General features: G+C 32.6%; 1 protein-coding gene and 1 non-coding gene across 2 annotated transcripts; one reads left to right on the top strand and one right to left on the bottom strand.

Annotated features, from left to right (window-relative positions):
• Positions 1 to 579: 579 nt before the first annotated feature.
• Positions 580 to 5288, bottom strand: LOC121220810 (uncharacterized). Its single transcript, XM_041100319.1, has 7 exons — positions 4784 to 5288; positions 4493 to 4690; positions 3128 to 3400; positions 2653 to 2755; positions 2004 to 2122; positions 1717 to 1899; positions 580 to 1478 (listed from the first exon to the last, which is right to left on the bottom strand). Exons 1-7 carry the CDS (start codon positions 5078 to 5080, stop codon positions 702 to 704), a joined length of 1950 nt encoding a protein of 649 aa, XP_040956253.1. The 5' UTR covers positions 5081 to 5288; the 3' UTR covers positions 580 to 701.
• Positions 5289 to 10709: 5421 nt separating this feature from the next.
• On the top strand, positions 10710 to 10816 carry LOC121221501 (small nucleolar RNA R71). Its single transcript, XR_005918893.1, has one exon. It is a non-coding gene; the product is annotated as a small nucleolar RNA R71 (small nucleolar RNA).
• Positions 10817 to 13730: the final 2914 nt, after the last annotated feature.

Below are 13730 nucleotides of genomic sequence, written 5' to 3' on the forward strand. Positions count from 1 at the left end.
TGTCACTCATCGTGTTAAATTACTTTTCTGTAACAAAAATATGAACATATTAATTTTTTTTATATTATGCATACCCGTTTTACGGTCCATATTCAGGGTTCGTGGCTGTCCCTCTAAATAAGGCTGTCTTCTAGGTCCGAACCTACGTCCTCCCCTTGATAATGCAATGTGTATTATCATTACATCTAACCACTTATTGGTAACACATTAATTATTTTAATAAAATTGACATAGTAGTAAACATGTACTGACATGATACAACTTATTTTAAATCACATCAATAAATAATTTAAAATTTATAAAAATAAAAAATAAATCACAGTTCAAAAGAAATTATAAATATTAAATGAAGTATGTACTGCCATTCAAATTAATATATTTAAAAATTTAACGTTTTAAATAATATTATTATTAAAAAATTGATAGTCAATTTAAGTCAAATTTAATATAAAAATAATAATAAACGTCAAATTAACATCAATAAAAACTAAATTTAACATTATACTTTAAAAATATATTAAAATAAAAAAATCATTTTAAATAGAGCAAACAGATAAATCCGATTCACGCACAGTTTACTTCAAGAAAACCATAAACTTATAGATTTTTTTTTTTTTTGGAAAACTAATTCTATTCGTTACAAATACATTCATAGGAATATTACACTTGAAGAAATGAGCAATGTAAATCTTGTAAAAACTTCAATAGTTACTGGCTTCATCTTTTTGGAGTTCACTAATTAACAATTCCATCATTTTCTTATACATAGGCATATAATGATCATTGATCATGGTTCTTGATAGCCTGATTTTACTGTACAGTTCTCTGGGTGTTTCGTATATACCAACACGTTCATCATTCGACCCATCCCCATCCCCGTCGCCATCATCATCATCTAGCTTCCCACTAGGATCCAATGAAGGTATCGAAACAATATGCATAATTCTGCCTGGGGGATAGAACTGGTGGTTCTCCAAGGCATCCGAGGAAGATACCGTTTTTTTACTTTCTGATGATGTATCAGCTATAACTGTCTCTTCCTCCGTTATTTCTTTCGCCACAGCTGCTTCTTCCGCTCGGGCCTGAAGATCAACCTCGCTTGCCCGCCTCTTAAGCTCCTTCTCTAGTTCGTACCACAACTCACCGCCTGTGATTTCATCCACGGTTGATGTAGTAATAACTCTATCCATTGTAATCAGGGGTTCGTCTTCATCTGTGTCATCACAGCCAGAACCACCACAACCACCACCGGAATTACATTCCACACTTGTTTGTACTGGATCTATTGTATCCCCCTCAGTCACAAAAGCTTCAGAACTTCTTTCTGATACTACTGAAGCTTCAGTCATATCATCCCCTTTAGCATTCAATGCCGGACCAACATTACGACAACGGGGACCCATGCATGACCATGAAGATAGAGATGAACGGCTTCTGACAACAGCTTGAGCGACATTCTGTGCACCCTTCATGACAACCTAAAGTTAAAAAGGGAGATAACCCATGCATCAGACACAAAACTGAAATACCTCATGAAAATTAAAGCAAAACGGGCATCAGATTCTTTAACTTGTTAAACAATATGATCTACACAAAAGCTCAAACTACATGGTCAAGGAAACCCGTATATCATGTGCAATTTTTTGGCAGAAAACTGTATCGTAAATCTCAGGAAACCAACAAATTTGAAGTTTCACAAACTCATTACGGTTTTACCTTAGTGCTGCTTGTAACCGGTCGAAGAAGTGCACCAGCACCAGCACCAGCAACCCTGGCTTTTGCACTAGCTATAGAGGGAAGGCGTGAACCCAGAGCAGTAGCAGAACGGTAAACAACATTAAGGACCCGAGTGCGTTCAACCTGATCCCTCAAATCGTTTAACCATGAAGATGCTGTAACCTGATGAAAACAACTTTTAGGTAAGAACCCTCACAGAGTAGGTTATAACCATTATAAACAGTTGTTTCAATTTGTTATCCACTCAAGGATAAAATGAAAAGCACCTCAGTGCGAAGGTCATCAACTGAAGCAGCTGAGAATGTAGGCACTAAATCAGACCCATTGATGATAGTTGTAATGAAGTGCTTGCCTGACTCCGCTAAATCCCATGTCATGCAAGCAGCTGCAATTTTGAAAAGAGCAGTGTAATTAATTTCCCGTAAGGGATAAAAGAAGCCTCATTAAGCACACGTCATTACAACCTTTCGATGTAAACCTAAAAGCTTGAAGCAAAATTTTAATATAAAAAGTTTAGCCTTCCACACCTTCCACATGTACATCCATTTGATTTATCTCTTATAGAACAAAATAATTATCATTGATGTGTCAAAATATGGCCAAAGAAAGTCAAATTTATGTTGCTTTGACTCCTCCATTTTTTCTTTTAAATACTCATGTCCAATGCATATCTGGAAATGAAGACGATCCTCCTCCCAGGACCTTCTAAATCCAAAAAAAAAAAAAAATCTCTTTAAAGAAAACCCATAAAGTGTGGGCACATAACTGTACCCAACATACACCCGAGCCTGAGTAGCACAGAGTCAAATAACGCTATTTGTGTTAAGCGGACTAAATGCTTTAGAGAATGAGCTAATAATAACACGCACACTGACAAAAGCTTAATTATGAACAAATGTATGCTGAATCATTTACCTGGGGCAAATGTAAAACAAGTGCTAGAGGCAAACTCTTTCTGTTCCCGAAGAATGTATGTTAATAATGCCGCTGTTCCACCTCCAAGTGAATGCCCAACTATCTGATGTTGAAAAGAAACATTAGATACCCAGTTTGTATATCTAAGCTGGCAAATTTTATCCAATAATTATATCACAAAAGCATATAACTTCAACAGCAAGATATACATCATCTAGCAAAATATACAGATCATACTGAAAGTAACTAAGCATTAGCAAAATATACATCATCTAGTTGAAAATACGGGTCATACTGGAAGGGGTTATAATAACAGGAAAAACAAGGTAAAACGATATTGTTTATGTTGAATCCATCAGAAAAATCTACATCTAAGTAGCTTTGAAAATAGGGATTAGTAATACATAACAAAGGAAGCACACAAATATTTGTATGTTCACTGTATTAGTGAGAAAACAAAACAGTTAACAATTACCTTAACTTGATAGTCAGGATATTCACTGAGAGCCTTGAGCAAGCAAGAAGCAGCAAGCTTTGCAATCCAACGAGCTGCAGCAACCATTCCACAGTGTGCATATCCTAAAACAAGGTTGCTAATTCCACCATCATGTAAAACTGAATGGTGGAAAGGCACCACCGCACCAGTTGCTGCTGTTAGTGTATCTTTAATGCTATGAGTGCCACGAATCAATAGGAGGAAGCACTTTGAGTCTTTATCACGTATAATTGTGAAAGCTGGCTTCATAAGCTGCAAAATTTATTCTAAAAGTAAATCAATATCCTCACAGAAGAACTAGAACCGCTTTATTACACACCCAAAAACAGATGGAAAGAAGACACACTACACAACTATCCTCAGTAACATAATTTACTTCATTAAAATGAACAAGTCAATGAAAAGTTCGAAGTCCTGTTAAACCCCAAATGGAAATGGTAAAAGAACCCAGCTGGTCAAAATCTCTAATGCTAACTTTTTTTTGTGGCCATACTCTAAAGTTAACTTGACTATGGAAAAAGTTAATGCATTTCCACCTAGCCTAAGGAATGCAAGTGCCATTCAGATATGCTAGGCTTCACCAACTATGATGAAAGATACCTCCTTGGTTCTTAACTTGCTTATCTTACAAAGCTTGAAGAAAATGGGTAATTTTTACACCTCTCTCTCATTCTTTTCCCCACAACTAAGCTTGATTGGATATTTTACCTTGCGCCTAAGCTAAAATATTTGACATCACAAAAGCACTACTAATATTCAAACTAGTAAGAAAGTAATTCAAATAATGATCAAAACTTCACATAGCCTACACCAACGGCGATGAAAGATGCTACCTTGGTTCTGAATTTTCTTACTTTACATAAATTTTATGCAAATGGGTTAACTTTTACGCCCATACTCATTCTTTCCCTGCCAACTAAACCTTGTTAGACATATTGCCTCGTGCTTAAGCTACTATTTGACAGAACAAGAACCCTCCTCATATTCAAACTAGTAAGAAAGTTATTCAATAATGATTTAGACTTCGCATGGCCTACAAAACTTCGAAGAAAGATGCAACCTTGGTTCTTAACTTCCTTATTTTACATAAATTTGATGAAACTGGGTAATATGAATTCTTTCCCTGCCAAATAAGCCTTGCTGGACATATTACCTAGCGCATAAACTAAAAGATTCGTTCAGTTTCCTACTCAAAATCGCAGGAACCCTCATAGTATTCGAAAAGGAAAGAAAGCTATTGGACGCCTAATACTCCGCATTGCTTGCTCAATCATCAAACAATAAGCTGTACTTTATACATAAAATTAAAATAAATAAAGAAATGCTTTGAACAGGGAAACGTACCCCAGCTTTGGGTTTATGAAGAAGAACGTCTTCCTCTGAATAACCGGCAAAGTCTAAAAACACTGGAAATGGCTTCTTTGAGAAAAACATACAGAGAGTTAACAATCTTAAAAGCTTATTTAACTCTTCTTTAATCTCTTGCCCCTTTAATTCCACACAATTGTTTCCCGCATATACACTAGCCACTTGCAAATTTCCCTAAAAAATAAAAAAAAAGGGGTTTAGAACAAAATTTCTAATATTTACATCAAAGAACTAATTTGACTAAACAAGAGGTTGAATTAAACGAACCTGTCTCCGCATAAGATAATTAATGCCAAAAGCCAAATCGCCGATCGGCCATTTGCCAAGAGTTTCCGAGTAAGTGAATCTCAGAGTCTCCGATATCGTGGCGATGGCTTCGAGCCATGTTGCGGGCGCTTGAGCCGGTCTTCTTGCTATTCTCTTCTTCAACGATCTGCTCGATTTTAATAAATCTTCACCTTCTTCTCCGCCGTCGACGCCGTCTTTAGCCACCGATTTCTTTAACCAGACGTAATAAAGTATCACCGCCGCCCCTGCCGCCGTGGCCATTGTCCCCGCTGCCATCGTCTCAGCTTTCCACCAGATCTCTTATCAAATAAATCATATGATATCGATCGTGAAATTTACAATTAACCGCCGCTGATTCCTCCTCCGCAATTTTTTTTAATGAGATTTTTATTTATAATCTCAACAAAATTACCATTTTCTTACCTTTTTTATGGAAAGTCGCAGAGGAAAAAGAGAAAGAAAGACGATTGTGAAATGACTAAGAAGGACAAAAAAAAAAAGTAAAACTGGACAACAAAGCTAATACTTAACTATCTTTCCAAAAATACAATTTTTTAAATAATTATATAATAAATTTTAAATATTTTTGAAATGATAAAGAATGAAAGACTAAAAACTATTATTACGTTATAAACTCCTTATGTATATTCTAAATTTTATATAAAATATAAAAAGGATAAAAGTATTTTAAAAATAATATGTATTTTTTATACAAATATTAAGTTTTTAGTGAATTCACAACCCGCATCAATGATCTGATTAATGGGTAATACAAAACTTAATAAGAATTTTAAACAATAATATTGATATCGAATTTTATGTTGTATGTCTTTATGAATAAAGTAGGCATGATGAATCAATTATGACTTTATATCGAGTTCACAAGTAAAATAACAATGATGTAAACATCTCATAGATTAAAATTATTCTAATTTGTAGTATTTTGAAGTAATAATAAAATAAATAATTTAATAGTCGTTTTTTAAAAATACTGAGATTGATTGACACGAACCTCAAGCATACTAAACTTTTCACTTAAAATAATTAAATATTAGTAGATTATGGCACATAAATGAAAAAAATATAAAAATATATTTATTAAAAGTTTATGTATGAAACCAAATAAAATTTTTTTGATCAAAATGGAAAAATTGAATGCTTAAAGATATATTTATTGATCAAATATATCAAAAGCATAAACCGTAAAACACGGATATAAAGAATATCAAAAAAATCTCAACATGCATATGATTTTATATAAAAATATGATAGAAAAATAAGACACGCTCATAATATATTATTTTGTAAAATATAATTATTTTTAATTATTAACATAAAATTAATCACTGAATTTTTTTAATAAAAAAAAAAGAAGCTAAATATAATTAGCCATAACAACTTTCACAGAGTTCACCAACACTATAGCAATTTGTTTGAGTGAACCTTTGTAAATATATAATCCAAGTGAGTCAATAATTATTATTTTTCTATTATAAATATGAAAATTTATATAATATTTTAAATACGAATCAAATAAATAGGATCAGATTTTCTTAAAAAGCTGAAAGAGGGTATTTTTGTCAGTTTAATAAAAATACGCGTCGAAGCGAAATAGGTAAGAAAATGGGGAAGGCGCGCACGTTAGGCAATCCGTTAGAGCAACTGAAATTACTTTGCTAAAATAAATAAAATAATATTGAAACGGTGCGTTTGTTTGATTAGCAAGAGGCGTGCCCAAGTGGGTCCATGAGTGGGATTAATGAAGATCCCAAGATAAACCCTAAATTTGTAGGGTCTGGGCTATGGGCACTAGACCTGCTAAGCCTGGTCAGCTCGGCCCGGGCTTGGTTTCGGCAAAGAATTTTTTATTCTAACGAGATTCGAATTTAAATTTAATTATGATGTTTTTTTTTTAAATAGGGAAATAGAATAGTTAGGCGGGTTAGGTTGAGTGCTAACCTAGATTTTTTTTTAAAAACAATAGCTTATCAAGTACTTATTAGAGTTGTTTTTTTTATTATATTATTTCTAATGTCACATTTAGTAGTTTTACGTGCTTAAATTTTTAAATAATATATTTTTAATTATTGTAATTATTTTTAATTTGTTATTCAAATTATTAACTATAATTAAAATATATTTAATTATTTAATAATTCAAATATAATAAATATTAATTTTCAAATACCATACTAAAAAATTGATATTTTTGTAGATAATTTTTTTTAATAATATTATTAATTCTTCACATTTCATCTCTTTGTAACCATTTTCATATTTATATATTAGAAAATGAGGAGTCAAATCTCTATAAATATATATATAGAGAGAGAGAAGAATACTACTTGTAACGTGGATGAAAGAGAAGAGAAATGCAATAGAAATTTTCCTTATTCTTATCTATTATTCTTGTGTTCTTTACATTATTATTATTTTATAACACGTTATTAGTATAATTTTATTCAAGACTGATAGGTCCTTAGTTTACGTCAAAATTTTGTTGGGCTCCAAGTATTGAAATTTAATTGTTTGGTTAAAAATTCGTGAGTGGCTACTCGAGATTTGCTTGGGGATGATCACTTTCTCTTCATTGCAAAAAATGCTCATAGTCTCTACTTCTCATCCACAATTACCTAAGTTTAGTCATTTTTTTAAGAATTTGATTCAATTTTTATAATTTCTATAATTATCTAAGTTCAATTTATATAATTATCTATTTGAATCTCTATGAATTTATAAATCCCTCCTCAGGTTTAACTGTTACGCTTTCTATGTGGAGAAATATATTTCTTTTATTTTCTTTATAAAATTTATTGGTTTAGTTTTAATTTTGATTAAATTATATGATTGTTCTTATCTCTTCTTATCTATTGTAAATGTGTATTATATGCAATGATTAGTTTGGAGTTCAAATCTATACATGCTTGAGAAATATATAATGATATTAATCATGAATTTTTGCAAGAAAACATGTAAAAGATTCTTTAAAATTATGGATTAGTTTTTGAAAGAAAATTATGATAATAAAAAAAATTCATTCCCTAAGGTGAATGTAGCATTGCATAATCAATCTTAAAAAGGACAAAGGTATAGTTGTGGTTGTGAGCATGGTCTTTGATGGGCTAGTATAGGTATAATAATCACTACTATAGTGATTATGATAATTCCTTTCTCTCCTATAGAGTAAAATGATTATTTTTAAATAATAAAAAAAGGAACAATTAAAGTTTTCCAAATAGCCCTTCGAAGAGAATGAAAATATTTATGTTATATTCAAAGGCCACTTGACATATGCATATTGGTTGAATATTTTGCCAAGGTTTGATTAAAAAGAGAAGGGAACAATGTATAGATACATTTGATTTATCACAATGGTATTGAAGTAAATTGGCAAACAATGATGACTTTATTGGATTTGTTAACAAATTATATTGTTTATTCATTCCTAGAAGTGAATGAAACTTATTGTTGTTATTCGCACATAAATAAGTGGAAGATGGATAATCTAAAATGTTGCTAAATGTTTATTCCTGGAATAAAATGATCAATGATTTATACTAATTAATCATTATTTGGAGTGGATAATATCTTATGATCTTATTTGCAAAGAATATGAAAAAAGTTTACATTATTTTCCAAATTATTTCTTATACATTCCTTGAATTGAATGTTTGCAATAAATATAAAAAAAATTATCATCACTTTTTATCATTGAACTCAATTTGGATATTTAAAAACTTCGACATACTCCCTGAACTGAATATTGTATATACTTTTATAAAATAAAATATATTTCTTTTATTGAAATAATGCCATTATAGACGTCTCATTGGTTTAGACATTTCTAAAAGTAAATGTCATAATATTACTTATATGTAGATTCTAGATAAAATGAATGACAATAAAATTATCAATTATCACAATTTATATTGACATTATAATTTTACTAGTTGTGAAAAAAATTTAATGCTAAACAAAAAGATGATGCTAATAAATATTATGATAAATATAAATGCATCGTGTACATGTCCGTAGCATGTCTAAAACAATTAATTTTGCAAAGTCTTACATATATTAAGAAAAAAAAAGATACTCCATAATGCATGATAATAAAATTTGAATTGAAATTATACTATAAAAGGTGGAGGTTAGAAAATTTAATTTTAAACCTCTATAGTTGTAGCTTTAATATCTTATTATGACCTTATAATATTTTGTACTTTATTGTGTTATGGTATATAAAACAATTTATCTAATTGCATGCTTCTTAAAGTGATTGTTTAGTGACATGAATTTATTCTTTGTTATATTTAACATATGTCTTATTTATACTTATTCTTTATATAAAAATATTTTTTATATGAATAAATAGAGGGTTTTTTTAATATCTAAAATTTTTATCATATATGTTGAAAAGAATTGCAAAACTGCGTATTATTTAAAATAAAGTACACATTCACTAATGTTATATGATAAAGTATTTTTTTATTACATGCTCCCGAAGAGCTAATTAATATTGCATTAGATTGTAAAAGCTCTTGAAGAGCTAATTTTGCACCTTCTTATGATGCAAAATTTTGTAAAACATAATATTATTTTTTAGATCAAGAAGATATATGTTGTAACGCCCTGATTTATTGAATCCTATTTTTACGAATTTTATCATAAAATAAGTATTTGCTTTAGTGTTTAAGTGATGTGGGAGTGTGTTTGAGGTATTGGGTTCAAGTCTCACTTTTGGAAATGTTGCTATTTTTGCTCCTAGCTTTATTCTTAATTGCAGGACTTATATTATATTTTTTGTCAACTTATATTAGAATGAGCTTGCTAGTCCAATGGTAAGGTGTTAGCTTAATATGTGGTCTTGTCCTCAAGTCATCTTGTTTGCCAAAAGCTCCTTCAAAAATTTAACAGAATTAGGCATCTGCGAAAGAGCTTCAATAAACTGTAAGTTAATATGTAATTTTTTCAGAAGTTTAATAAATTTACCAAATTATTCGTTCGTTTGGTCTCTCTTTGTTGTGTTAGGATATGACACTCGAGGTTTATATTCTTTACCAACCGTTTTTGCTCATTCTGGCTTACCTCAACCTTACCGTTACTTACCACACTTTCTTGCCTCAGTTCTGATTCAGATTCAACTAACCTTTCTTCATCTCGAACAGTAATTGCATGAAGCTTCTCTCTTGGGTTAGTTTCGATATTGCTAGGCAAGCTACCTTGTGGTCTTTCTAAGATTAGCTTAGCAAGCTGACCTATTTGGTTTTCGAGCCCTTGAATTGACGTTTGCTGATTTTTAAGTGTTGCTTCAGTGTTTTGAAAGCGAGTTTCTGATACTGAGATAAACTTCGTCAACATCTCCTCAAAGTTCGGCTTCTTCTTTTGTTGGTAAGGTTGTTGTTGGAAGCCTGAAGGGGGTTGTGCTCTCTGATTTCATTGACCACCCCAAGAGAAATTGGGATGATTCCTCCAACCTGCATTATAGGTATTACTATAAAGGGTTATTTTGAAGCCTAGAATTATTACCCATATAGTTGATTTGTTCGTTCTCTGTGCTAGGACCGTAGGTTAAATATTCTGGATTGTTCATTCCTCCTCCATTCGTATCGCACTGCATCACCGGATGTACCTGTGTAGAAACACATAAGCCATCAATTTTCTTATTTAAAAGTTCCACCTGATTCGATAACATGGTGACCACATCTAAGTTAAAAATATTGGTTGCTTTCACCTGCTTTGTCCTCATGACTTGCCACTGATAATTATTCAGTGTCATCTCCCCTATAAATTTATAAGCCACTTCAGGTGTTTTATTGTTCAGAGTTTCATCGGCTGTTGCATCGATCAATTGCCTAGTTGAGGGATTCAAACTGTTGTAGAGGGTTTGAACCTGTAGCCATAGAGGTAACCCATGGTGAGGGCATCGTCTCAATAAGTCATTATACCTCTCCCATGTATCATATAGAGTTTTTAAGTTAATCTAAACGAAGGAAGAGATATCATTCCTCAACTTAGTTGTCTTAACAGGTAGGAAGTACTTCAATAAGAATTTTTCGGTCATTTGATCCCATGAAGTGATAGAATCTCGTGATAAAGAATTCAACCACTATTTAGCTTTGTTCCTCAACGAGAAGGGGAACAACCGTAGGCGAATGGTGTCGTCAGAAACGCCATTTATCTTGAAAATATCACAGACTTCCAGAAATTTAGCCAATTGAGTATTTGGATCTTCATCTTGCAAACCATCGAACTGAACAAATTGTTGTACCATCTGAATAGTGTTCGGCTTCAGTTTGAAGTTATTTGCAGCAATAGTGGGTCTCACAATACTCGATTCAACCTCAGTTAGAGTGGGCTTGAGATAATTATACATAGTACGAGGAGCAAGATTCGAATTTGCAGCAACCGCAGAAGGCAGTTGATTATTCTAATTATCATCCATCTCTTCAATAATAATAATGTCCTCTTGCTTATCTACTATACTCTGTTGACTCTACCTTGCTTTTTTACAGTTTCTGCGCACTGTACTCTCAATTTCACTATCAAACAGTAATGGTCCCAACGGGTTTCTTCTAGTCATAAACTAAAGGAACCTGTCATAAGCAAATAAAAGAAAAATTAGAAAACAACAATTAAACTAGAAACAAAAATAAAATACAATAAAAATAAATGACTAAATTAATAAAAATCAAGTGTTCCTAATATTTTAGTCCTCAGCAACGGCACCAAAAACTTGATGGTCACTAAACTAACTATAATTGACAAAGGCAAGCGCACCTATCGAACAATAGTATAGCTATGGTGAGTAGGGAATATCGTATCCACGAGGACTAAAAGTACTAGTAATTACCGTTTTTCTATTATTAAGCTTATAAATTGGAGTGATTGTTTTTAATCTAAATTTACTAATCCAATTTAACTAAGAACGCAACAGAAAATGAAATAGGAAATTAATCAAAAATAACCAATGAGAAAGACAATACCCAAGAAAGAATCCACCAAGACTTCAACTATTATTCTGAATCTGAATTAAACAATTTATTCACTTGTGTCTTGATCCGTAGAAATCTGTTAGAATTGTGTGACCCAAATTCTAAGAGATTGCTTGCAAGTCAAGTTAAACAAAAATATATTTTCTTTCTAGAAGATTTAGTATTTATTAGTATAATATATTTAGCATTTATTAGTATAGTTTATTTGACTTACTAATTTAGCCTATAAATAGGCTCCTTTACAATCTTAGAATAAGAGACACCCATTAGATTAGAACTAATAACACATTCAGAGAATTTTGTGTTTACGTTTGAGGGTTCTTTGTTTTTTGGGTTTTCGGGGTTTAGTTTTTATCTCCATCTTTTGTACTCTTCATTCTTTTGCCATTATAGTAAAATTATTTTTGCCCGTGGTTTTTTATCCTCTTTTGAGGGGTTTTTCCACGTTAAATTTGTGTGTTCATCTTCTCAATTTCTTCTACTATTTTTACTTGTTCGTTGCTTAATCAGGACGATCCTAACAAGTGGTATCAGAGCTAGTTTAACTTTCATAGATCAGCCCGGTCAGAGATGGCAGCAACAAGGTTTGAAATTGAGAAGTTCGATGGTGAGACAAATTTCAATCTGTGGCAAGTTCGGATGATGGCAATTCTAGTTCAAAATGGCTTGAAAAAGGTTGTTACAGGGAAAAAGCCTGAGAATCTAAATCAAACAGAATGGGAAGAGCTTGATGAAAAGGCCTTGTCTGCAATCCAGTTGTGCCTCGCGAATACAGTATTGCAGGAGGTATTGATGGAGAAGACCTCATTCGCCTTGTGGAAAAGGTTAGAAACTCTTTATGCGACTAAGTCTCTGGCTAACCGTTTAGTGTTGAAACAACGTCTATTTACGTTTCGCATGAACGAAGGTGAGCTTCTTAAAGATCACATCAGTCAATTCATTACTCTTTTAAATGATTTAAAGAACGTTGAGGTTTATATTGACGATGAAGATCAAGCTATGCTATTATTGTGCTCTTTACCCTCTTCATACAAGTCTTTCAGGGAGACCCTGATTTATGGCAGAGACAAACTCTCGCTCGAAGATGTGAAGGGTCATTTGTTGAGTAGAGACAAACTCGACAATGAGTTTGATTTGAATAGCAAAGCAGATAGACAAGCTTCCGTTTTGGTAGCATCAAAGAAACGAGACAAAAGGTGTCGCTATTGCAAAAAGTTAGGTCACGTCAAAGCAGATTGTTATAAACTGCGAAATAAAAGAGCTGCTGAGAGTAACGAGGAAGATGTAGCTGGTGCTAATTTGGTCGATGAAGGCGGTGATGATTTCTTGTTAGTGTCAACGAGCGATAACTCCAAGCTTACGTCTGAGTGGATCCTAGATTCAGGATGTTCTTTCCACATGTGTCCCAATAGAGAATGGTTCTCCACATACAGTTCAGTTGAAGGTGGAGTTGTGCACATGGGAAACGATTCATCTAGTAAAATAATCGGTATTGGTACTGTTAAAATTAGGATACACGATGGGACGATTAGGACACTCTCAGATGTCAGGTATGTACCTGATTTACGAAAGAATCTCATCTCCTTGAGTATTTTAGACTTGAAATGATGCAGAATCAACATCGAGTCGAGCGACATTAAAGTATCTCGTGGAGCTCTCGTTTTGTTAAAAGGTAAAAGAACCGGCAGTCTTTATATTCTGGAAGGTTCTACAGTGACCGGTGAAATCGGACGTCCCTCGTCCGTTACGGAGTCAAAGTCAACTCATTTGAAGCGGAGGCAACTTGGTCATAGGAGGGAAAAAGGTATGACCATTTCGTTGAAGAGAGGTTCTCTTTTGGATGCAGGTTTTGAAAAGTTAGGGCACTGTATTCGTGAAAATCAGACCCGGGTTAGTTTTGATTTGGCAGTGCACAAGTCGAAGGCTAGAAGTCTT

The sequence above is a fragment of the Gossypium hirsutum genome, chromosome D09, assembly GCF_007990345.1.
Source record: "Gossypium hirsutum isolate 1008001.06 chromosome D09, Gossypium_hirsutum_v2.1, whole genome shotgun sequence".
In the NCBI taxonomy this organism is placed as follows: Eukaryota; Viridiplantae; Streptophyta; class Magnoliopsida; order Malvales; family Malvaceae; genus Gossypium; species Gossypium hirsutum.

What these genes read in the sequence shown, in the direction of transcription:
- LOC121220810 (XM_041100319.1), bottom strand. Translation starts at nt 5,080, where the DNA reads ATGGCAGCGGGGACAATGGCCACGGCGGCAGGGGCGGCGGTGATACTT. An exon ending in TTCATAAACCCAAAGCTGGG is followed by an intron (nt 3,401 to 4,492) that starts GTACGTTTCCCT and finishes TAAATTTTGCAG; the next exon opens with CTTATGAAGCCAGCTTTCAC. An exon ending in CGGTTACAAGCAGCACTAAG is followed by an intron (nt 1,479 to 1,716) that starts GTAAAACCGTAA and finishes TTTTAACTTTAG; the next exon opens with GTTGTCATGAAGGGTGCACA.